Source organism: Nerophis ophidion, linkage group LG05 (assembly GCF_033978795.1).
Source record: "Nerophis ophidion isolate RoL-2023_Sa linkage group LG05, RoL_Noph_v1.0, whole genome shotgun sequence".
NCBI lineage: Eukaryota > Metazoa > Chordata > Actinopteri > Syngnathiformes > Syngnathidae > Nerophis > Nerophis ophidion.
Genome location: NC_084615.1, coordinates 72,217,470 through 72,243,615, shown reverse-complemented (window position 1 = coordinate 72,243,615; position 26,146 = coordinate 72,217,470). Strand labels below are relative to the sequence as shown.

At 40.8% G+C, this 26,146-nt stretch overlaps 2 protein-coding genes across 4 annotated transcripts in view; one reads left to right on the top strand and one right to left on the bottom strand.

The window, feature by feature from the left end:
- Positions 1–6,723, bottom strand: part of rufy1 (RUN and FYVE domain containing 1) — a 21,410-nt gene extending 14,687 nt beyond the window's left edge. Inside the window, exons 1-7 of the mRNA XM_061901952.1 lie at positions 6,361–6,723; positions 4,440–4,619; positions 4,253–4,370; positions 2,586–2,687; positions 2,394–2,517; positions 2,247–2,308; positions 1–76 (exon numbers count right to left, since the gene is read on the bottom strand). The exon at positions 1–76 is cut by the window's left edge and continues 60 nt beyond it. Of these exons, the coding sequence (XP_061757936.1) occupies positions 1–76; positions 2,247–2,308; positions 2,394–2,517; positions 2,586–2,687; positions 4,253–4,370; positions 4,440–4,619; positions 6,361–6,682 (984 nt within the window). The 5' untranslated portion in view covers positions 6,683–6,723. The remainder of the gene's footprint in view (positions 77–2,246; positions 2,309–2,393; positions 2,518–2,585; positions 2,688–4,252; positions 4,371–4,439; positions 4,620–6,360) is intronic.
- A 5,849-nt stretch (positions 6,724–12,572) lies between these two features.
- Positions 12,573–25,902, top strand: hbegfa (heparin-binding EGF-like growth factor a). Of its 3 annotated transcripts, none has more exons than XR_009806955.1 (6): positions 12,573–12,831; positions 14,946–15,200; positions 15,285–15,483; positions 18,856–19,011; positions 19,149–19,327; positions 21,980–24,837. XR_009806955.1 is itself a non-coding variant. In XM_061901950.1 (6 exons), the coding sequence occupies exons 1-5, from the start codon at positions 12,789–12,791 to the stop codon at positions 19,219–19,221; spliced, it is 726 nt and encodes a 241-aa protein (XP_061757934.1). In that variant the 5' UTR covers positions 12,573–12,788; the 3' UTR covers positions 19,222–19,235; positions 24,765–25,902. The 3 variants fall into 3 exon arrangements, 2 of the variants coding, with proteins under 2 accessions (XP_061757934.1, XP_061757935.1); XM_061901950.1 differs by having other exon boundaries at positions 19,149–19,235; positions 24,765–25,902; XM_061901951.1 differs by lacking the exon at positions 19,149–19,327 and having other exon boundaries at positions 24,765–25,902.
- The last annotated feature ends 244 nt before the right edge of the window (positions 25,903–26,146 follow it).

Genomic DNA, 26,146 nt, shown 5'->3' with positions numbered 1-26,146 from the left:
GACGGTACCGCTGAGGTGACGATTTAACTCCTCGATGTAATGTTTCTGGTCCAAGATGGCAGTCATCTTGGCACCACTGAAAAGACGTGAAGGTGATGATAACAAGGTCTAAGCAGCACAAATTTAGAACGTAACTGCAAACTGCTGAAAAGAGCTTAAGTTCGCTGTAGAACATTAAAGGTCAAATGCCGCTGAAATAATCTGGAAAAATATGCAATATTAGACCGATGTTTTTTTTCTTTGGCTTTTTTGGACAAGGACTTCCTTGTTGCTTCACGCTTGAGTTTTCCTAAATAATTCTAATTATTTTCTTTGATCAACTCATTGCTTTTGACCTTGATGACTATCTTGCAACAAAATAATAGATAATTATGTGTTCATGGCCTTATTTATTTGCAATTTGCAGCATGTTACATCCCCCCCAAAATAAATTATTGGCAATTTTAAACTTTTAAGAGTCAGTCAAATGTTTTGGGGGGCCATTTTGCCTGAGGAAAAGTACCTGTTTTAGACCACACCCTCCCTGTTACACTAACCCACATAACCAGATATAATTAAATATAATCAGCATTCACATTAAGATAGTTTGGAATATAACAATAAGCATAAAAAAATGATGGTTAAAAATACTAATTTGCCAAATAATTGTGCATGAAGTGTACATTGGTTAAATTATTTTTGCACTTATGGGGATATAACTAGAGATGTCCGATAATGGCTTTTTTTGACGATATCCGGTATTGTCCAACTCTTAATTTTCGATACCGATATATACAGTCGCGGCATTAACACATTATTACGCCTAATTTTGTTGTGACGCTCCGCTGGATGCATTAAACAATGTAACAAGGTTTTCCAAAATAAATCAACTCAAGTTATGGAAAAAATGCCATCATAGCACTGCCATATTTAGTCACAGAGAGCATGAGGAGGTTGAGAAGGGCGGCGTAGGGGGAGGGCAGTTCGAGGTGTATATTGTTGCGTCCCGTAAGAGTTAGTGCTGCAAGGGATTGTGGGTATTTGTTCTGTCATGTTTATCTTGTGTTACGTGCGGATGTTCTACAGAAATGTGTTTGTCATTCTTGTTTGGTGTGGGTTCACAGTGTGGCGCATATTTGTAACAGTCTCAAAGTTGTATATACGGCCACCCTCAGTGTGACCTGTATGGCTGTAAACCAAGTTTCCCTTGCATCCACGTGTTGTGTGTGTGAAAAGCCGTAGATATGTGACTAGGCCGGCACGCAAAAGGCAGTGACTTTAAGATTTGTTGGTGCTCTGTACCTCTCCCTACGTCGGTGTACACAGCGGCGTTTGAAAAAGTCATAAATTATACTTTTTGAAAACCAATAGTTTCCGATATTACAATTTAAAGCATTTATCGGCCAATAATATAGATGTAACGATATCAAAATGTCACGGTATGATATGATCATGGGATTAAGGCCACGGTAAGATATTATTGTGGTATACAATGTACATGGCATTATTGTGAAGATTTGTAAACTGCATTAAACAATGTAACAAGGTTTTCCAAAATAAATCAACTGAAGTTATGGAAAAAATGCCATCATAGCACTGCCATATTTAGTCACAGAGAGCATGAGGATGTTGAGAAGGGCGGCGTTGGGGGAGGGCAGTTCGAGGTGTATATTGTAGCGTCCCGGAAGAGTTAGTGTTGCAAGGGGTTGTGGGTATTTGTTCTGTCATGTTTATCTTGTGTTACGTGCGGATGTTCTACCGAAATGTGTTTGTCATTCTTGTTTGTTGTGGGTTCAGTGTGGCACATATTTGTAACAGTCTTAAAGTTGTATATACGGCCACCCTCAGTGTGACCTGTAAGGCTGTAAACCAAGTTTGCCTTGCATCCACTTGTGTGTGTGTGAAAAGCCGTAGATATGTGACTAGGCTGGCACGCAAAAGGCAGTGACTTTAAGATTTGTTGGTGCTCTGTACCTCTCCCTACGTCGGTGTACACAGCGGCGTTTGAAAAAGTCATAAATTATACTTTTTGAAACCGATAGTTTCCGATATTACATTTTAAAGCATTTATCGGCCAATAATGTAGATGTAACGATATCAAAATGTCACAGTATGATATGATCATGGTATTAAGGCCACGGTATGATATTATTGTGGTATACAATGTACATGGCCTTATTGTGAAGATTTGTAAACTGTAATACTGTTACAGCCCTACACTTATATGATCTTTTGTTGAAAATTTAAACAAACTGCATGGTACTCACTCTTTTGGAGTCTCAATGTTGGTAGAATCTTTTAGGTAGAGGGAAAAGTCAATGACTCCCACCTAAAAAAACAATTGGAAAAAAAAAAACATCTTGCTGTGTGTCTGACAATTTTAATTCTATGAGTTGAAGTTAGGGTTAACTCACCTGAGAATCCAAGTCTTCGCCTTTTATACACAGATTTGCATCGATCACATTGAGGCCAACAAGCAGACCTCCCATCACTGCTCCTTCCTCCTCTATCATCAGAGCTCCGGAGTCATAAAACTCACTGGAACGACATGAACATGAATGTGATTCAAAGCAAGATACGTTGACATCCAAAACAGTGTTACTAACCTCAGGAGATCCTTGCGATCTAGCAAGGCTTTCATATAGTCAGCCATCGTCTTTTGCATGAGTGCTAAATGTAGCCACGCTCGCCCTCTCCCCAAACCAGTCCTGAGGGATGAAAAACAAATTATTCAATAATTTCCAGCAAAAATGTTTTTTATTCCTAGAATGTGCTACTTAAAGTTAAAGTTAAAATACCAATGATTGTCTCACACACACAGTAGGTGTGGTGAAATTTGTCCTCTGCATTTGACCCATCCCCTTGATCACTCCCTGGGAAGTGAGGGGAGCAGTGGGCAGCAGCAGTGCCGCGCCCAGGAATCATTTATGGTGATTTAACCCCCAATTCCAACCCTTGAAGTTGAGTGCCAAGCAGGGAGGCAATGGGTCCCATTTTTTTATAGTCTTTGGTTTGACTCGGCCGGGTTTGAACTCACGACCTACCGATCTCAGGGCGGACACTCTAACCCAGGGGTGTCAAAGTCAAATACAGAGTGGGCCAAAATTTTAAACTGAACAAAGCCAAGGGCCAAGGGTTGAACAAATGAACCTTTTAATACGGACCCAAACAAGTTTTGCATTGAATATTGAACAAGCAAGGCTTATATTACTTTATAGTGAAATGCAAAATCAAGTTTCAAATAATAATTAATAATAATTAAAAAATATCAATGGCATATCAAATAAAATGTAAATAAAAATTTAGTGCCTCTTTTCTATTTGCAGGCTTCTGAGGTAAATATCAAAATAAACTTTGTCCACAGGCTAATAATACATTTGAAAATAAAATAACAATGATGAATGAATCAAACATTCAAACCTTGAAGTAACAAGAGAAAGTGCATGAATAAATTGTTATTTATTGCTCAGTTTGCTACAATGATTTGCTTGAACCATGAATATGGAACAAGCAATAATTATATAACTTAATAGTGCAAAATCAACATTAAAAAACAAACGGGAAAAAAAAAATGGTCAAATACATACAATTTAGATAAAACATTTAATGCCTCTTTTCTATTTGCAGCCTTCTGAGGTAAATAACAACATTACATTTTTCCACAGGCTAATAAATCTTAAAATAAAATAATGAGATGGGTGGGGTTGGTGGTGGGGGGCGGGTTTTGGTGATAGTCAGTGCTGCAAGGGGTTCTGGGTATTTGTTCTGTTGTGTTTATGTTGTGTTACGGTGCGGATGTTCTCCTGAAATGTGTTATTCATTCTTGTATGGTGTGGGTTCACAGCGTGGCGCATATTTGTAACAGTGTTAAAGTTGTTTATACGGCCACCCTCAGTGTGACCTGTATGGCTGTTGAGCAAGTATGCGCGGCATTCACTTAAGTGTGTGTACAAGTCGCATATATCATGTGACTTGGCCGGCAGGCTGTTTGTATGGAATAAAAGCGGACGTGACAACATATTGTAGACAACGCTAAAGGCAGTGCCTTTAAAGTACCGCCGGGCCAGCTCTAATGTTAATTTGATATTGCCTCAAGGGCCAAATGAAATTGTACGTAATTTGGCCCGCGGGCCAGAGTTTGACACCCATGCTCTAACCACTAGGCCACTGAGTAGGTACTTGCTATTACAATAGAAGCTGCAGGCAGCACTTTAAACATTTATGCTCTCAATCCACTGCAGTTTTTCCTGTTAAACAGTTATCCAAAGCATACTTGATGCCAGGCAGGTCTCTAGCGCTTGTGGCTATGTTGGCAGATTCTGGACACAGCTTCTCCGTCAGCTCCAAAGGTGCCCAAATGGACTTGTTCTGACCAATGAAGGATTTCTTGGCTGGAACGGTGAATGAAAGTTATTTAGACACCATGCTTGGAAAAGCATTGTTCTGCTTTGAGAACTCACCTTTCAGTCCATGTTTGAGGCAATGTTCCAGGACTAGGAAAAACTGTTGCAAGGGTGGGTACTCGGAATCCAGAGTCCGGGCCAGATTCAGCGAGGACTGGATCAAAACCTTGATGCTGAGCTTCAGCATGCTGAGAAGATTGGATCTTTCTATTGCCATGTGGTCTTTGGGGAGCACCACTGATGTAAAGGAAAGCAGAAGCATTGCAAACACAGCAGTCAGCTTGCATATATTTTAAACAATACAATTCAATATGACATCCATAATAATTAGATTTCATCCTGAAAGTCATGTGCTGTGACAGCTGACATCTTATTAAAAGTCCAAGAGGAAGTATCAAGTTAGACAAAGGGTACAGAGTGTTCTACAAACCCCGTTTCCATATGAGTTGGGAAATTGTGTAAATATAAACGGAATAAAGTGAGCTGCAAATCATTTTCAACCCATATTCAGTTGAATATGCTTCAAAGACAACATATTTGATGTTCAAACTGATAATCTTTTTTTTGGTTGCAAACAATCATTAACTTTAGAATTTGATGCCAGCAACACGTGACAAAGAAGTTGGGAAAGGTGGCAATAAATACTGATAAAGTTGAGAAATGCTCATCAAACACTTATTTGGAACATCCCACTGGTGTGCAGGCTAATTGGGAACAGGTGGGTGCCATGGTTGGGTATAAAAGCAGCTTCCATCAAATGCTAAGTAATTCACAAACAAGGATGGGGTGAGGGTCACCACTTTGTAAGCAAATTGTCGAACAGTTTTAGAACAACATTTCTCAATGAGCTTTTGCAAGGAATTTAGGGATTTTATCATCTACGGTCCGTAAAATCATCAAAAAGTTCAGAGAATCTGGAGAAATCACTGCACGTAAGCGATGATATTATGGACTTTTGATCCCTCAGGCGGTACTGCATCAAAAACCATCAGTGTGTGAAGGATATCACCACATGGGCTCAGGAACACTTCATAAAACCACTGTCAGTAACTACAGTTGGTTGCTACATCTGTAAGTGCAAGTTAAAACTCTACTATGCAAGGCCAAACCCATTTATCAACAATATCTTGAAATGCCGCCGGCTTGGCTGGGCCCGAACTCACCTAAGATGGACTGATGCAAAGTGGAAAGGTGTTCTGTGGTCTGACAAGTCCGCATTTCAAATTATATTTGGAAACAGAGGACGTGGTGTCCTCCAGAACAAAAAGGAAAATAACCATTCGGATTGTTATAGGCGCAAAGTTCAAAAGCCAGCATCTGTGATGGTATGGGGGTAGTATTAGAGCCCAAGGCATGGGTAACTTACACATCTGTGAAGGCATCATTAATGCTGAAAGGTCCATACAGGTTTTGGGGCAACATATGTTGTCATCCAAGCAAAGTTATCAAGGACGCCCCTGCTTATTTCACAAGCCAAGTGTTACAACAGCGTGGCTTCGTAAAAAAAGAGTGCGGGTACTTTCCTGGCCCACCTGCAGTCCAGACCTGTCTCGCATCGATAATGTGTGGCGCGTTATGAAGCGTAAAATATGACAGCGGAGACGCCGGACTGTTGAACGACTGAAGCTCTACATAAAACAAGAATGGGAAAGAATTCCACTTGCAAAGCTTCAACAATGAGTTTCCTCAGTTCCCAAACGTTTATTGAGTGTTGTTAAAAGAAAAGGTGATGTAACACAGTGGTGAACATGCCCTTTCCCAACTACTTTGGCACGTGTTGCAGCCATGAAATTCTAAGTTAATTATCATTTGCAAAAACAAACAAAGTTAATGAGTTTGAACATCTAATATCTTGTCTTTATAGTGCATTCAATTGAATATGGGTTGAAAAGGATTTGCAAAGCATTGTATTCCGTTTATATTTACATCTAACACACTTTCCCAACTCATATGGAAACGGGGTTTGTACACCGCCCACCTGGAAGCTTCTTTCCTGTGCTGTTTAACCCGCTTTCGGGCTCTTTTTCCGCCGTGGGGCTCGTAGCGGACCCATGAGCGGAGTTCCTCCGGGCAGAGGCGTAGCTCACTCCGCTACTGATCGTCTCCGTGGCCTTTCGAGCCAGAGACAGAAGAGGAGCCGACCAGCCGCTCTCGACCAGCGGCTTGTCAGCATACTCAATGCCATTGTTGTCGCGGTCATACTCGTGAGTTTCACTGTTTAAAAGTTCCGAGTCGTCTTGCTCCGGTTGTGTTTCGTCAAAGTCCGCAGCTGTGTTTACTTCCCCTAAGTCGTCAGCCATGTTTGTGCCCCCTCCCTTGGCGTGTATCAGTCACGTGACATGCTTAGTGACCGCGAGCCCCTTTTTCTTCTGCGAATTAGAGACCAACATTGAGCTTCTGTTACCGCCACCTGCTGACTGGACTACGAACTACAGCTATGGAATTGCATCTAAAGTACGACTGTATATTACTGCAGTTTGGTTCTCAACCTGTGAACATTTTTTAAATTCAAGTACCCCCTAATCAGAGCAAAGCATTTTTGGTTGAAAAAAAGAGATAAAGAAGTAAAATACAGCACTATGTCATCAGTTTCTGATTTATTAAATTGTGTAACAGTGCAAAATATTGCTCATTTGTCGTGGTCTTTCTTGAACTATTTGGAAAAAAATATATAAAGATAACTAAAAACTTGTTGAAAAATAAAAAAATGATTCAGTTATAAATAAAGATTTCCACACATAGAAGTAATCGTCAACTTAAAGTGCCCTCTTTGGGGATTGTAATAGAGATCCATCTGGATTCATGAACTTAATTCTAAACATTTCTCCACAAAATAAGGAAATCCTTAACATCAATATTTATGGAACATGTCCACAAAAAATCTAGCTGTCAACACTGAATATTGCATTGTTGTATTTTTTTTCACAGTTTATAAACTTACATTCATATTTTGTTGATGTATTATTCAATAAATATATTCATAAAGGATTTTTGAATTGTTGCTATTTTTAGAATATTTAAAAAACCCTCACGTACCCCTTGGCATACCTCCAAGTATTTGAGAACCACTGCATAACATTACTGTAAATTGAAGCATTTTTATTTTACTTTTGTCATTACAGTTATTCCATGGCTCATTTTTCGTATTTCCTTGAATTGCCGCCGGGGTGCTAATTAATTTAAAACCTCTTCATACTCCTGCGCTTACCAAAGGCATGCGGTAAAAGTAAGCATGCGCTAATTATTTTAAAACCTCTTCTCACTCCGACACTTACCGAAGGGATGCAGTAAAAATTTGAGTGTGATGTAAGCTTGGACCTTAAATCCTACTGAATAGCTCTTAATCTTCTTCTCTTTATGCGATTCATAATTACCGATATTGAAATCAGCCTCCTTCATTTTGAAAATGATGACAGGGGAAGTGTCACTCGTGACGTCATGAGTTTGACCAGGCGGTAATACTAAGCATGCGCTAATTATTTTGCAAAGCGTGTTTGACCCGGCAGTATTTCAAGGCAGGCGCATACTGTATGCCCTGCGGCAATTCAAGGAAATACAGTGTATGCATTTCGGGTGATACAGTTAATATTTCCGGGTCGGTTCTGTCAAACCGATACTAATAATAATATCATGTTTTATTTATTTATAGTCTGTCTGTGTTGGCCCTGCGATGAGGTGGCAACTTGTCCAGGGTGTACCACCTTCCACCCGAATGCAGCTGAGATAGGCTCCAGCACCCCCTGCGATCCCAATAGGGACAAGCGGTAAAAATGGATGTATGGATAGTAATAATCCATCCATCCATCCATCCATTTCCTACCGCGTGTCCGTTTTGGGATTGCGGGGTGTGCTGGAGCCTATCTCAGCTGCATTCCGGCGGAAGGCGGGATATACCCTGGACAAGTTGCCAAGGTAAAAAAACAGCCCCAAAGCATGATGTTTCCACCCCCATGCTTCACAGTAGGTATGGTGTTCTTGGGATGCAACTCAGTATTCTTCTTCCTCCAAACACAACGAGTTGAGTTTATACCAAAAAGTTCTATTTTGGTTTCATCTGACCACATGACATTCTCCCAATCCTCCGCTGTATCATCCATGTATCCATTTTGGTATAAACTCAACTCGTCGTGTTTGGAGGAAGAAGAATACTGAGTTGCATCCTAAGAACACCACACCTACTGTGATGCATGGGGGTGGAAACATCCTGAATTGGGTCTGTTTTTCTGCTAAGAGGACAGGACGATTGATCCGTGTTAAGGAAAGAATGAATGGGGCCATGTATCGTGCGATTTTGAGCCAAAACCTCCTTCCATCAGTGAGAGCATTGAATGCTTGACCAAAGGCTTATTTTCCACCATAATTTACAAATAAATTCTTTAAAACTCCTACAATGTGAATTCCTGGATTTTTTTCCACATTCTGTCTCTCACAGTTGAAGTGTACCTATGATGAAAATTACAGACCTCTGTCATCATTTTAAGTGGGAGAACTTGCACAATCGGTGGCTGACTAAATACGTTTTTGCCCCACTGTACATTAATGGTGGATATAATGACAAAACCCACTTAAGACCACGTTACAATCGTTCACCACTTGAGGGCGCTAGTGTGCAATGTAATATCTGTCACGTTGTCATCTGCTCCTTTGTGTTCTTTAGAGTGTCAACTTTTTGTCTTCGTCTTCACTTTTAGTGATTATAAATGGTGGGTGGATAATGTACTTGCATCTGTTAGTGATTAGCAAACGTTTACTCTGCATTATTCAAAGCCACAGGGGATTTCTGAGTAGGAGTTAAAACTGACACTTAAACAAATTCTTCAACTACTTTTCCAAAAAAATGTTTTCCCCAAACAGTGTAGTTTGTTTATTAACTATTTTCAAACCAATCTGATGTAGGTCAAAATACGCTAAATATATGAATACAATTTTACTTTGTGTTGTAGCCAGGTCACAAAGCAAATTAGTGCACCATCATAAAACGTCTCATTAATTTTTTTACCGCTTTTTAAATAGGCCAAGGTCGAATAAAAACGGGCTTTTGGCCAACTTTTACACGACGAACTTTCTAAAGTGTGGTGAGCTTTATATCCTGACCACTTCCGGTTTGTGGCACGTAATGACGTCACCTACCCCACGCAACACACGTGCAAGAGCTAATAAGATTTGGTTAGTCGAACTTTGCTATTATTGAATGTATATTTTATACCAACATGACTGTAAGTTTTGTTAGTTGCTTCTTGAAAGATAGCCTTTTTTTTTTTTAATGATCACATATGATGTATAAATGACGAATAAATATCCATCCATCCATCCATCTATCCATCCATTTCCTACCGCGTGTCCCTTTCGGGGTCGCGGGGGGTGCTGGAGCCTATCTCAGCTGCATTCGGGCGGAAGGCAGCGTATACCCTGGACAAGTCGCCACCTCATCACAGGGCGGAATAAATATAATATATTTATTTATAGTCGATACCACAAAAACGATAATTTACACAAATTAATACAAATCTGGGAATTTGCAGTATATATCTATTTTTATATTGCCCTTTTATTATTTTTGGTATGTACATCATTATGTAAACTCTTTTATCCATCCATCCATTTTCTACCTCTTGTCCCTTTCGGGGTCGCGGGGGGTGCTGGAGCCTATCTCAGCTGTATTCGGGCGGAAGGCGGTCTACACCCTGGACAAGTCGCTACCTCATCACAGGGCAGAATAAATATAGCTACTATATTTATTTATAGTCGATACCACAAAAACGATAATTGACACAAGTTAATACAAATCTGTGAATTTGCAAAAAATATATATCTATTTTTATATTGCCGTTTTTTATTTTTGGTATAGACATCATTATGTAAACTCATCCATCCATCCATTTTCCTACCGCTTGTCCCTTTCGGGGTTGCAGGGGGTGCTGGAGCCTATCTCAGCTGCATTCACGGCGGCGTACACCCTGGACAAGTCGCCACTTCATCGCAGGGCAGAATGAATATAGCTACTAGGGGTGTGGGAAAAAATCGATTCGAATTTGAATCGCAATTCTCACGTTGTGCATTCAGAATCGATTCTCTTTTTTTTTTTAAATTGATTTTTTTTTTATTTTTATCAATCCAACAAAACAATACACAGCAATACCATAACAATGCAATCCAATTCCAAAACCAAACCTGACCCAGCAACACTCAGAACTGCAATCAACAGAGCAATTGAGAGGAGACACAAACACGACACAGAACAAACCAAAAGTAGTGAAACAAAAATTAATATTATCAACATCCATCCATCCATCCATTTTCTACCGCTTATTCCCTTTCGGGGTCGCGGGGGGCGCTGGCGCCTATCTCAGCTACAATCGGGCGGAAGGCGGGGTACACCCTGGACAAGTCGCCACCTCATCGCAGATATTATCAACAACAGTATCAATATTAGTTATAATTTCAGCATAGCAGTGATTAAAAATCCCTCATTGACATTATCGTTAGACATTTATAAAAATAAAATACAGAACAATAGTGTCACAGTGGCTTACACTTGCATCGCATCTCATAAGCTTGACAACACACTGTGTCCAATGTTTTCACAAAGAAAAATAAGTCATATTTTTGGTTCGTTTAATAGTTAAAACAAATTTACATTATTGCAATCAGTTGATAAAACATTGTCCTTTACAATTATAAAAGTTTTTTCAAAAAATCTACTACTCTGCTTGCATATCAGCAGACTGGGGTAGATCCTGCTGAAATCCAATGTATTGAATGAATAGAGAATCGTTTTGAATCGGAAAAATATCGTTTTTGAATCGAGACTCACGTTGAATGGAAAAAATCGATATATCATCGAATCGTGACCCCAAGAATCAATATTGAATCGAACTGTGGGACACCCAAAGATTCGCAGCCCTAATAGCTAGCATATTTATTTATAATCGATACCGTCAAGGTGGCAGAGGGGTTAGTGCGTCTGCCTCACAATACAAAAGTCCTGAGTAGTCAGGGTTCAATCCCGGGCTCGGGATCTTTCTATGTGGATTTTGCATGTCCTCCCCGTGAATGTGTGGGTTTCCTCCGGGTACTCCGGCTTCCTCCCACTTCCAAAGACATGGGATAAGTTGATTGGCAACACTAAATTGGCCCTAGTGTGTGAATGTCAGTGTGAATGTTGTCTGTCTATCTGTGTTGGCCCTGCGATGAGATGGCGACTTGTCCAGGGTGTACGACGCCTTCCGCCCGATTGTAGCTGAGATAGGCACCAGCGCCCCCCGTCACCCCAATAAGCGGTAGAAAATGGATGGATGGATGGACCACAAAAATTATAATTTACACAAATGGATACAAATCTGGCTTCACGGTGGCAGAGGGGTTAGTGCGTCTGCCTCACAATACGAAGGTCCTGCAGTCCTGGGTTCAAATCCAGGCTCGGGATCTTTCTGTGTGGAGTTTGCATGTTCTCCCCGTGAATGTGTGGGTTCCCTCTGGGTACTCCGGCTTCCTCACACCTCCAAAGACATGCACCTGGGGATAGGTTGATTGGCAACACTAAATTGGCCCTAGTGTGTGAATGTGAGTGTGAATGTTGTCTGTCTATCTGTGTTGGCCCTGCGATGAGGTGGCGACTTGTCCAGGGTGTACCCCGCCTTCCGCCCGATTGTAGCTGAGATAGGCACCAGCGCCCCCCGCGACCGCGAAAGGGAATAAGCGGTAGGAAATGGATGGATGGATGGATGGATACAAATCTGTGAATTTGCAAAAAAAAAATCTATTTTTATATTGCCCTTTTTTATTTTTTGGTATACACATTATTATATAAACTCAAAGTTATTGTTTTTTGTTTTTTGTTGCTATTTTTGTATTTAAATTGATTTTTTTAGTGGTCATTGCAATATAATATTTTGTTGTGTGATTATGTGATGTTTTTTGCCTGGACCTCAGGAAGAACAGTCTCCACTGGGGATACTTCATAAACTAAACTAAACTAAACTAAACTAAACTAAACTAAACTAAAAATACAAAAAAATTATATTTTTTATTTTTTTTATTTTTTACATTTATTTCCACTTTCGTGTCTAAACGAGTGGAAGAGAGCAAGCTCGTCACTGACTTGCAAGTGTGTGTGCGCGTGTCTCCGTGGGCGTGGTCAAAGGCGAGCGTGCCATAAATACGCGGGAGTCCCTGCTACGACGCTCTTTCCCTCCACGTCTGACACGCTCCGGCCGTGTAAAACAACACCCAGAGGCGGAATAAAATTGAATTACCAGAGGAAATAAAACAAAGAAAAAAAAAAAAACAGGATTATTTGTAACCCGGAGTGGAACTTTATCAACATTTTTTTTTTAATCTTTGAAAAAAAAAAGAAGCTTTTATTTTCCACAAAAAAAAAAAAGTAATCTGGGAAGAATTGTCACCATGAGGATTTGGACTGTGGTGCTTTTAGTGCTTCACTCTCTGGGTAAGTGTGTTTGTTTATGTTGTATTAATGGTGGTTATATCAGAATGGCCTTGCGATGAGGTTGCGACTTGTCCAGGGTGTACGCCGCCTTCCGCCCGATTGTAGCTGAGATAGGCGCCAGCGACCCCAAAAGGGAATAAGCGGTAGAAAATGGATGGATGGATATATTAGAATGACTCGATCACCTCCTCACCTTTTGGCCAACCGGTTTCTTGTGCGGCTGAAGGGGGTCGTCCCTATTTGTGAGCATGCTCTTATGTAAGTGGATATGCTTATTTTTAACTCATATTCTTAGCTATACTGACTGCTCATGCGAGGGTCGACATTTCAATGTAAAGCGTAACAAATTGTGGGAATTAGCAGGTATAGAGTGTGGGTTCAAACATTGACAGTGTGGATACCAAGCGTGGTATCAGTATCGGTACTCTGGTAGTGAGATGGATATAGTTCAGGTTATAAAGTTGAAAAAAGTCCCAGGGATTGTCACACACACGCTGGGTGTGGTGAAATTATCCTCTGCATTCGACCCATCCCCATGTTCACCCCCTGGGAGGTGAGGGGAGCAGCGAGCAGCAGCGGGGGCTGCGCTCGGGAATCATTTGGTGATTTGACCCCCAAATCCGCCCGATTGTAGCACAGATCGGCTCCCCCGCGACCCCAAAGGGAATAAGCGGTAGAAAATGGACCCCCAATTTCAACCCCTTGATGCTGGGTGTGAAGCAGGGAGGCAATGTTGTAGTCTTTGGTGTGATGTTCAGAAATATTTATTTGTATATACATTTTATAATATAAATACAATTTGCCATGCTGACAGGGCATGAGGGCTTGGATTTGAAGTTTACTTGATTTGCACACGTGCATGTAATAAAAGGGAATGGGCATATGAGTCGTATTCGTATATCTCAATAAAGTTTTTGTCCATTCATTACATATTTGAGCTCAGTGGCCTATTGGTTAGAGTGTCCACCCTGAGATCGGTAGGTCGTGAGTTCAAATCCCGGCCGAGTCATACCAAAGACTATAACAATAGGACCCGTTACCTCCCTGCTTGGCACTTAGCATTAAGGGTTGGAATTGGGGGTTAAATCAGGATAAATGATTCCCGGGCGCGGCACCGCTGCTGCCCACTGCTCCCCTCACCTCCCAGGGGGTGATCAAGGGTGATGGGTCTAATACAGAGAATAATTTCGCCACATCTAGTACGTGTGTGAGAATCATTGGTACTTTAAATTTTTAACTTTAATTTTTATTGGCCTAAAATTCTGTGTTTTCAAGGCAAAATGCCATTCAATTCAAAGTAATATCACCAAGCCCTATGACTAACATGAAGTCTACCCCCCCACCTCCATCAGAGCTTCAGGAGCATGTTTCAACTTGTCCCATTTAAAACCCCGCCCACCTCGGCCCACTCTTACCCACTTTTGAAAATCCGTGAAGCTCTCCTAACTCAGTGGTTCTCGACCTTTTTTCAGTGATGTACCCCCTGTGAACATTTTTTTTTAATTCAAGTACCCCCTAATCAGAGCAAAGCATTTTTGGTTGAAAACAAAGAGATAAAGAAGTAACAAACAGCACTATGTCATCAGTTTCGGATTTATTAAATTGTATGAGAGTGCAAAATATTGCTCATTTGTAGTGTTTTTTTCTAGAATTAATTGGAAAATAACTAAAAACTTGTTGAAAAATAAACAAGTGATTCAATTATAAATAAAGATTTCTAGACATAGAAGTAATCATCAACTTAGAATGCCCTCTTTGGGGATTGTAATAGAGATCCATCTGGATTCATCAACTTCATTCTAAACATTTCTTCACAAAAAAAGAAACCTTTAACATCAATATTTATGGAACATGTCCACAAAAAATCTAGCTGTCAACATTGCTGTATTTTTTTTTTTTTTTTACAGTTCATGAACTTACATTCATATTTTCTTGAAATATTATTCAACAAATATATTTATAAAGGATTTTGAATTGTTGCTATTTTTTTAGAATATTTAAAAAAAATCTCACGTACCCCTTGGCATACCTTCAAGTACCCCCAGGGGTACACGTACCCCCATTTGATAACCACTGTCCTAACTGTTGTTGTTGTCTCCTCCTCGTCCGTGCAGTGGCGTCCAGACAGGCGTGCGGCGCGGCGGTGGAAAGGTACGACAGCGACAGGCAGCAGCACACGGCTGTCATCAACTTCCAGGATGTGAGCGAGGACAGAAGGCCGGGGGAGGTGGTGGAGGAGGAGGGGGCGGAGCGGACAGGAGAAGTTGCTATGTTGGAGGAGGATGAGGAGTATGGAGATGAATACTACTATGATGGAGAGGATTATGATGAAAGCACATCCGGGGATTATGAAGCGGAAGTGCCAAGAGGTAAAGCTCACACACACCCCTAAGTTATTATTATTATTGCAAATTGATCAAATGTAATAATAAGATACACTGTTTTTTTTAAAGTCGCTATGTCGAGCAAACCCAAAGATCCATCTGCCATCCTGGAGGCGGAAAACCCGGAGGGAGCGAGAAGAAGAGCGAAAGGGCGAAAGCGGGGGAAGGGGAAAGGAAAGAAGAGGGATCCTTGCCTGAGGAAGTACAAAGACTTCTGCATTCACGGCACCTGTCGGTACCTGAGAGACCTCCGACAGCCATCTTGTGTGTGAGTATAGCACTTCGGCACATGCGGCTTGCCCTTTTTTTAAAATTACAAACCCCGTTTCCATATGAGTTGGGAAAGTGTGTTAGATGTATACATAAACGGAATAAAATGATTTGCAAATCCTTTTCAACCCATATTCAATTGAATGCACTACAAAGACAAGATATTTGATGTTCAAACTCATAAACTTTATTTTTTTTTGCAAATAACAATTAACTTAGAATTTCGTGGCGGCAACACGTGCCAAAGTAGTTGGGAAAGGGCATGTTCACCACTGTGTTACATCACCTTTCTTTTAACAACACTCAATAAACATTTAGGAACTGAGGAAACTAATTGTTGAAGCTTTGAAAGTAGAATTCTTTCCCATTCTTGTTTTATGTAAAGCTTCAGTCATTCAACAGTCCGGGGTCTACGCTATCGTATTTTACGCTTCATAATGCGCCACACATTTTCGATTAGAGACAGGTCTGGACTGTAGGCAAGCCAGGAAAGTACCCACACTATTTTATTACGAACCCACGCTGTTGTAACACTTGTCTTGCTGAAATAAGCAGGGGCGTCCATGATAACGTTGCTTGGATGACAACATGTTGCTCCAAAACCTGTATGGACCTTTCAGCATTAATGGTGCATTCACAGATGTGTAAGTTACCCATGCCTTGGGCACTAATACACCCCCATACCATCACAGATGCTGGCTTTTGAACTTTGCGCCTATAACAATCCGAATGGTTATTTTCCTCTTTGTTCTGGAGGACACCACATCCTCTGTTTCCAAATATAATTTGAAATGTGGACTCGTCAGACCACAGAACTCCTTTCCACTTTGCATCAGTCCATCTTAGGTGAGCTCGGGCCCAGCCAAGCCGGCGGTGTTTCAGGATATTGTTGATAAATGGGTTTGGCTTTGCATAGTAGAGTTTTAACTTGCACTTACAGATGTAGCGACCAACTGTAGTTACTGACAGTGGTTTTATGAAGTGTTCCTGAGCCCATTTGGTGATATCCTTTACACACTGATGTTGGTTTTTGATGCAGTACCGCCTGAGGGATCAAAAGTCCGTAATATCACCGCTTGTGTGCAGTGATTTCTCCCGATTGTCTGAACTTTTTGATGATTTTACGGACCGTAGATGATAAAATCTCTAAATTCCTTGCAATAGCTCGTTGAGAAATGTTGTTCTAAAACTGTTCGACAATTTGCTTACAAAGTGGTGACCCTCACCCCATCCTTGTTTGTGAATTACTTAGCATTTGATGGAAGCTGCTTTTATATCCAATCATGGCACCCACCTGTTCCCAATTAGCCTGCACACCTGTGGGATGTTCCATATAAGTGTTTGATGAGCATTCCTCAACTTTATCAGTATTTATTGCCACCTTTCCCAACTTCTTTGTCACGTGTTGCTGGCATCAAATTATAAAGTTAATGATTATTTGCAAAAAAAAAAACGTTTATCAGTTTGAACATCAAATATGTTGTCTTTGTAGCATATTTAGCTGAATATGGGTTGAAAATGATTTGCAAATCATTGCATTCCGTTTATATTTACATCTAACACAATTTCCCAACTCATATGGAAACGGGGTTTGTAATATTAATCAATCCAACAAAATAATACACAATAATACCATAATAATACAATTCCAATTCCAAAAACCGGCCCAGCAACATTCAGAATAGCAATCAACAGAGCAATTGAAAGGAACACAAACATGACACAAAAAAATCCAAAAGTAGTCAATCAAAAATGAATAATATCAACAACAGTGTCGATATAAATAGGAATACCAACATCCATCCATCCATTTTCTACCACTTATTGCGGGGGGCGCTGGAGCCTGTCTCAGCTACAATCGGGCGGAAGGCACGGGGTGCACCCTGGACAAGTCGCCCCCTCATCACAGGGCCAAAATTCCAACATAGTGTCAGAGTTTGTTTGTGACGAACCCCAAGATGCAGAGATGGAGGCAGGCATGGATTGAAAAAACAGGATTTAATATAAAATACTAGAACAAAACCTAGCAAACTGTACAAACAAAAAAATCGCACATGGGCGGATAACAAAGAAAAAGGTCTAGCATGGAAGCTGGCAGGTATCTAGCAGGAAATAGAAGTCTTACTTATAATAAGAAAACAAACTGGAAGCAGAGAACAAAAGACAGTAAGCTAAAACCATTTAACTAAATATAGCTTACCGCAACGCTGGATTGACTCGACAAGATACGACACGACACGACACGACACGACAGGTAGCAATGACAAGAGCGACAAGAAGTGATATCACCAAGACAATAATCCAGCACTGACTGGAGGAACAAAGCAGGTAAAAATCAAACTGGGCTGATTGACACCAGGTGTGGCCATGTGCCAATCACCCGCAGCTGAGGTGAAACAGCGCTCAGGGAGAAAGACAGGAAACTAACAAAATAAGAGCGCTGACAGAAACTAAAAACAGGAAATACTAAACACACACAGAGGAAAAACTAAAACACAAACAAACTGTCAGTGGCAAGCCTGACAATAGCAGTGATTAGAATCTCTCCTTGACATTAGCATCACAGCTATTTATAAAAAATAAAAACGTTGCATCACATCTTGTTCACGAGTGGGGGAAAAGTGGATCGTGAGATCGACAGGCGGATCGGTGCGGCGTCTTCAGTAATGCGGACGTTGTACCGATCCGTTGTGGTGAAGAAGGAGCTGAGCCGGAAGGCAAAACTCTCAATTTACCGGTCGATCTACATTCCCATCCTCACCTATGGTCATGAGCTTTGGGTCATGACCGAAAGGATAAGATCACGGGTACAAGCGGCCGAAATGAGTTTCCTCCGCCGTGTGGCGGGGCTCTCCCTTAGAGATAGGGTGAGAAGCTCTGCCATCCGGGAGGAACTCAAAGTAAAGCCGCTGCTCCTTCACATCGAGAGGAGCCAGATGAGGTGGTTCGGGCATCTGGTCAGGATGCCACCCGAACGCCTCCCTAGGGAGGTGTTTAGGGCACGTCCAACCGGTAGGAGGCCACGGGGAAGACCCAGGACACGTTGGGAAGACTATGTCTCCCGGCTGGCCTGGGAACGCCTCGGGATTCCCCGGGAAGAGCTAGATGAAGTGGCTGGGGAGAGGGAAGTCTGGGTTTCCCTGCTTAGGCTGTTGCCCCCGCGACCCGACCTCGGATAAGCGGAAGAAGATGGATGGATGGATGGATGGATGCATCACATCTCATAAGCTTGACAACACAATGTGTCCAACATTTCCCACAAAGATAAAACAAGTCATATTTTAGGTTCATTTAATAGTTAAAACACATTTAAATAATGGATCCCTTGTCCTTGAGACGGATTATGAACGGCGCTCTCGTCCCCATGCAGGTGTCACCTGAGCTACTCCGGGAAAAGGTGTGAGTTCTTCACCCTGCCTGTGGAGAAGCCTCAGGAGGGCTACAACCGCACCACCGCTCTGGCTGTTGTAGCTGTGGTGCTGTCGTCCATCTGCCTGACCATCATCGGCCTTTTACTCATGCTCAGGTGAGCCTGATACTTGCGGAACACACACGCACACACACACACATACATATACACGCACACACAAACCTATGCGCTAGGGATGAAGGGCTGTTCTTGTGGTATAATAAGGCAGAGCCCCGTTTTCTGATTGATTCCAGGTTTCACAAGCGGGGAGCGTATGATGTAGAGAGTGAGGAGAAAGTCAAGTTAGGGTTAGCGTCCAGCCACTGAAGAGACAAAGAAGGGTGAGTACAATCTCAGTTAATAAATCCTACATTCAGAGCATTGAAGGAGTCTGTTGGCAGTGTAGGAGTTCGCACATCCAAAGTCAGATGGCCTTGAACCTGAACAGGACAGAAAGTGACTCATGTTGTCAAGAGGGCTACTGGTAGTGTAGTGGTTCATACTGCTGAGGTAACTGGTATAGGTTCGATCTTCCCTGGGACTTTGAGCAGGATAGTCTTGGTGGTGTAGTAGTTCATACAGCTGACATGATTTGTGAACTTGAACAGGATAATCAATAGGATTGATTGAACCATGTTTTCAGAAGGGCAAGTGGTAGTGTTGTGGATCTGCTAAGTCAATTTGTATAGGCTCTAGCTCACGGGTCACCAACCTTTTTGAAACCATTGATTGATTGATTGATACTTTTATTAGTAGATTGCACAGTACAGTACATATTCCGTACAATTGACCACTAAATGGTAACACCCGAATAAGTTTTTCAACTTGTTTAAGTCGGGGTCCACGTTAATCAATTCATGGTAGAGCTACTACTTGGGTACTGATTAATGCAAAGGGCTACCAATCAGTTTGATACACACTTAAATAAATTGCCAGAAATAGCCAATTTGCTCAATTTACCTTTAATAAATAAATCTATATATATATATATAAAAAAATGGGTATTTCTGTCCGTCATTCCGTCGTACATTTTTTTTCCTTTTATGGAAGGTTTTTTTATAGAGAATATAATTGAACGGTTTAAAAGAGGAGAAAACACGAAAAAAATGAAAATTACATTTTGAAACATAGTGTATCTTCAATTTCGACTCTTTAAAATTCAAAATTCAACCCCAAAAAATGAAGAGGAAAACTAGCTAATTCGAATCTTTTTGAAAAAATAAAAAAAATAATTTATGGAAAATGTTGTACTTTTTCCTGATTAAGATTAATTTTGGAATTTTGATGACATGTTTTAAATAGGTTAAAATCTAATCTGCACTTTGTTAGAATATATAACAAATTGGACCAAGCTATATTTCTAACAAAGACAACTCCTTATTTCTTCCAGATTTTCCAGAACAAAAATGTTAAAATAAATTCAAAAGACTTTGAAATAAGATTTAAATTTGATTCTACAGATTTTTTAGATTTGCCAGAATAATTATTTTGAATTTTAATCATAATAAGTTTGAAGAAATATTTCACAAATATTCTTTGTCGAAAAAACAGAAGCTAAAATGAAGAATTAAATTAAAATTTATTTTTTATTCTTTACAATAAAAAAATAAATAAATACTTGAACATTGATTTAAATTGTAAGGAAAGAAGAGAAAGGAATTTAAAAGGTAAAAAGGTTTATGTGTTTAAAAATCCTAAAATAATTTTTAAGAGTGTATTTTTTCTCTAAAATTTTCTTTTTGAAAGTTATAAGAAGCAAAGTAAAAACATTTATGAATTTATTTAAACAAGTGAAGACCAAGTCTTTGAAATATTTTCTTGGATTTTCAAATTCTATTTGAGTTTTGTCCCTCTTAGAATTAAAAATGTCGACCAAAGCGAGACCAGCTTGCGAGTAAATAAAAAAAAAAAATAGAGGCAGCTCACTGGTAAGTGCTGCTATTTGAGCTATTTTTAGAACAGGCCAGCGCGTTGGTGACCCCTGCTCTAGCTTCCCCCTGACCTTAAACTGGATAATCTTGGCACTATAGTAGTTAATACAGCTGGCATCACTTGTGTACCTGCAGTAAAAAAATAAGCATGTTGTCAGAAAAGCTATTGGTGCTGGGCCTTTCAAGTCAACTGGTGTATGGAATAGGTTCCAGCTGTGACACTGAACAGGATATTATTGGTAGTGTACGAGTTCACACAGCTGACATCACCCTTGAACCTGAACCGGAAAATCAGTAGAAAAATGTAATCATGTTGTCAGAAAAGCTATTGGTCTTGTGGCGGTTTCATATTGCTACGTCAACTGTTGAATGGAATAGGTTCCAGCTATGAGACTGAACAGGATATTATTGCTAGTGTACGAGTTCGCACAGCTGACATCACCCTTGAACCTGAACAGAAAAAATTAGTAGAATATAAATCATGTTGTCAGAAAGGCGTAGTCGAGCCAAGTTAAAATAACTGGGATGGGCGCCAGCTTCCCTTTGACTCTGAACAGGATAATATTGATAGTGTAGTGATTCACACAAGTGGAATGATTGATCAAGGGTGTATGCAGCTTATTGCCCCAAAGGAACCTGGGATAGGCTCCAGCAAACCCATGTTACCTGTGGAGCATAAGCAGTGGAAAATGAATTCATGAAGTAGGCAGATGTTATCGTTGTAATGCAGTGGTTTGTAAAGCTAATTTAAATAGGATAGGCTCCAGCATCCCAGTGACTCTAAAGGATAGGATAGGATAGGTCTTTATTGTCATTGCACAAGTACAACGAAACGTTGTTTTCAGCACAAACCTGTTCAAGATTAGACAAACAAACAGAGTACAGGGTTACAGAACAAGAACGCTGATGGGTCGCCATAAGGCGCCCCGTAAAAGATGGGAAAAAGGTAAACGCTGGGGAAGGATGAGTAAAAAAATACTATCCAGACTGGACTCCTAAGGGGGCCCAGTCTGGAGTGGGAAAAAAAAACCTCCATAGCAAAGCACATATACATATTACAACATACATCTCGAGATATCTAGCAACAGAGGGAAGGTAGTTCATGGTCATGGTGGTAGGCCGCAGCCTTCAGGCGCTGACCATCCATTCATCACCTCTATCGGATTTGCGTCAAAGAAGAAGATAATGCTGGTAGTGTTTTGGTTCACACAGCTGACATGACCAAATACAACAAAACTTTGTTTTCAGCACAAACCTGTTCAAGATTAGACAAACAAACAGTGTACAGGGTTACAGAACAAGAACGCTGATGGGTCGCCATAAGGCGCCCCGTAAAAGATGGGAAAAAGATAAACGCTATGGAAGGATGAGTAAAAAAATACAATCCAGACTGAGCTCCTAAGGGGGCCCAATCTGGAGTGGGAAAAAAAACCTCCATAGCAAAGCACATATACTTATTACAACATACATCTCGAGATATCTAGCAACAGAGGGAAGGTAGTTCATGGTCATGGTGGTAGGCCGCAGCTCTCAGGCGCTGACCATCCATTCATCACCTCTATGGGATTTGTGTCAAAGAAGAAGATAATGCTGGCAGTGTTTTGGTTCACACAGCTGACATGACCAAATACAACAAAACTTTGTTTTCAGCACAAACCTCTTCAAGATTAGACAAACAAACAGAGTACAGGGTTACAGAACAAGAACGCTGATGGGTCGCCATAAGGCGCCCCGTAAAAGATGGGAAAAAAGTAAACGCTGGGGAAGGATGAGTAAAAAAATACAATCCAGACTGAGCTCCTAAGGGGGCCCAGTCTGGAGTGGGAAAAAAAACCTCCATAGCAAAGCACATATACATATTACAACATACATCTCGAGATATCTAGCAACAGAGGGAAGGTAGTTCACGGTCATGGTGGTAGGCCGCAGCTCTCAGGCGCTGACCATCCATTCACCACCTCTATTAGATTTGCGTCAAAGAAGAAGATAATGTTGGTAGTGTTTTGGTTCACACAGCTGACATGACCAAATACAACAAAACTTTGTTTTCAGCACAAACCTCTTCAAGATTAGACAAACAAACAGTGTACAGGGTTACAGAACAAGAACGCTGATGGGTCGCCATAAGGCGCCCCGTAAAAGATGGGAAAAAGGTAAACACTGGGGAAGGATGAGTTAAAAAATACAATCCAGACTGGACTCCTAAGGGGGCCCAGTCTGGAGTGGGAAAAAAAACCTCCATAGCAAAGCACATATACATATTACAACATACATCTCGAGATATCTAGCAACAGAGGGAAGGTAGTTCATGGTCATGGTGGTAGGCCGCAGCTCTCAGGCGCTGACCATCCATTCACCACCTCTATCGGATTTGCGTCAAAGAAGAAGATAATGCTGGTAGTGTTTTGGTTCACACAGCTGACATGACCAAATACAACAAAACTTTGTTTTCAGCACAAACCTGTTCAAGATCAGACAAACAAACAGTGTACAGGGTTACAGAACAAGAACGCTGATGGGTCGCCATAAGGCGCCCCGTAAAAGATGGGAAAAAGGTAAACACTGGGGAAGGATGAGTTAAAAAATACAATCCAGACTGGACTCCTAAGGGGGCCCAGTCTGGAGTGGGAAAAAAACCTCCATAGCAAAGCACATATACATATTATAACATACATCTCGAGATATCTAGCAACAGAGGGAAGGTAGTTCAAGGTCATGGTGGTAGGCCGCAGCTCTCAGGCGCTGACCATCCATTCACCACCTCTATCGGATTTGCGTCAAAGAAGAAGATAATGCTGGTAGTGTTTTGGTTCACACAGCTGACATGACCAAATACAACAAAACTTTGTTTTCAGCACAAACCTGTTCAAGATTAGACAAACAAACAGTGTACAGGGTTACAGAACAAGAACGCTGATGGGTCGCCATAAGGCGCCCCGTAAAAGATGGGAAAAAAGTAAACGCTAGGGAAGGATGAGTAAAAAAATACAATCCAGACTGGGCCCCCTTAGGAGCCCAGTCTGGAGTGGGAAAAAACCTCCATAGCAAAGCACATATACATATTATAACATACATCTCGAGATATCTAGCAACAGAGGGAAGGTAGTTCAAGGTCATGGTGGTAGGCCGCAGCTCTCAGGCGCTGACCATACATTCACCACCTCTATCGGATTTGCGTCAAAGAAGAAGATAATGCTGGTAGTGTTTTGGTTCACACAGCTGACATGACCAAATACAACAAAACTTTGTTTTCAGCACAAACCTGTTCAAGATTAGACAAACAAACAGTGTACAGGGTTACAGAACAAGAACGCTGATGGGTCGCCATAAGGCGCCCCGTAAAAGATGGGAAAAAAGTAAACGCTAGGGAAGGATGAGTAAAAAAATACAATCCAGACTGGGCCCCCTTAGGAGCCCAGTCTGGAGTGGGAAAAAACCTCCATAGCAAGTAGTGTTTTGGTTCACACAGCTGACATGACCAAATACAGGGTGTAGTCTACCCATTACACAATGTCAGCTGGGATGAGCCCACCTGTGATGCTAAAAAGGATGAGCGGTAAAACATGCAAAGTTAACTGGTATAGACTCCAGCTTTCCCAAAAAGGGGTGGGAAATTAAAGAATGGCTATAGGTAGTGTATGGTTAAAAGCTAGGATAGGCTTCAGCTTTCTAAAACAGCCCGAGGGTTCCAAAATGAATGAATGATGTTTTCTGAAAGGTTAAGGGTAGTGTCGTGGTTCACCTGTTGCCCAAAGTCAGCTGGGATAGGCTCCAGCGTTCCCGTGAGCCTAAACACAATAGGTATTGAATAGCCGCAAATAAAATCACAGTGTAGTTAAAAGCAGGGCAAACAAATCACACTTTTGACAAACGTGTTTGATATTTGTTGATTTGAAGCATTGAACTTATATTTGACTTTCTTTTATCCCGCCATGTCAGGCAAAGGAGTGGAGATACTACCTCAAAATAGAAGGATAAGAGAAGAAGGGTCCTCCAGAACATGAAAGGAACGCAGACAGATGAAGAAAGGGAACGGAGGGTGTCGGCTTCACCCTTTGCTGGATGTTCACATTCATAAAATATGGACAGCTCAGCGTTTTCCTGTCGGCCTCGGGGAGAAGACGGCCACATCTGAAAGTGGAAATACTGCACAGGCCGCAGGGTGGACTAGAATGGAGAAGTGTGAGCACCGAGGAAGGAGAAGGAAAGGAAGACGAAGAAAGAACATTTGCTGCTTCCTGACTGTGTGAAGTCAACTTTCAGACTGAACTGAATCCATTTCATTAACGAGAGCACAATCTGGAATTTTTGTCTGGAAAAAAAAACAAAAACAAACAGGCAGCATTTTATATTTTCCCGCACAAGTGCATTATTTTATTTTTTTTTCTTCCTGTACAGTAAACGGTTATATTTATACATTTAATTTATTTATTTAAGCTAACTGTATTTATGTAGGTTTAATTAACCTCCTTCAACAATTCAACATGGATGTTACAGTTGTTTTGTATTCCTTATTGGACATTATTTATTACAAAGAACAAAAAAACAAAAAAAAAAACAACGCTCCGAGCCCCCAGGAGGCAAAATGTATGATTTAAATTTTTTTTTTTTAAAAGTGCCTTTAATTTAGGCACTCAGGACATAATTGATGACACTCTGATTTTTTATTTCAAAAGGTATTTTTACTGATTAGAGTTTTCATTGAAAACCAATTTATAGTTGCAGTTAACGCTTAACTCACTTGCTAAAACACCTTTGCTGGTGATATATATATATATATATATATATATATATATATATATATATATATATATATATATATATATATATATATATGTAAATGTAAATAAAAGGAGTCCTATACAACATTTGGGACCTTGAGCTGAAGCACTGTTAGAAAAAAAATGGTGTAAATGTGTCTTACAATCATTTAAAGAGAAGCACTTATATCATGCAACATTCAAAATGTGAATTTAAGTGTTCCATGCTTTCAAAAACTCCAATTCTGAAGTATTTTTTTTTTATTATTGTGACTCTTTTTCTCAGAACACAATGAATAAAAGATAAGAATTCTCCACTCCTTGTCTTGTAGTTTAATTACTTCCATCCATCCATCCATTTTCTACCGCTTATTCCCTTTCGGGGTCACGGGGGGCGCTGGCGCCTATCTCAGCTACAATCGGGCGGAAGGCGGGGTACACCCTGGACAAGTCGCCACCTCATCGCAGGGCCAACACAGATAGACAGACAACATTCACACTCACATTCACACACGAGGGCCAATTTAGTGTTGCCAATCAACCTATCCCCAGGTGCATGTC

What these genes read in the sequence shown, in the direction of transcription:
- hbegfa (XM_061901950.1), top strand. Translation starts at nt 12,789, where the DNA reads ATGAGGATTTGGACTGTGGTGCTTTTAGTGCTTCACTCTCTGG. An exon ending in CTCCGACAGCCATCTTGTGT is followed by an intron (nt 15,484 to 18,855) that starts GTGAGTATAGCA and finishes GTCCCCATGCAG; the next exon opens with GTGTCACCTGAGCTACTCCG. An exon ending in GGCCTTTTACTCATGCTCAG is followed by an intron (nt 19,012 to 19,148) that starts GTGAGCCTGATA and finishes GATTGATTCCAG; the next exon opens with GTTTCACAAGCGGGGAGCGT.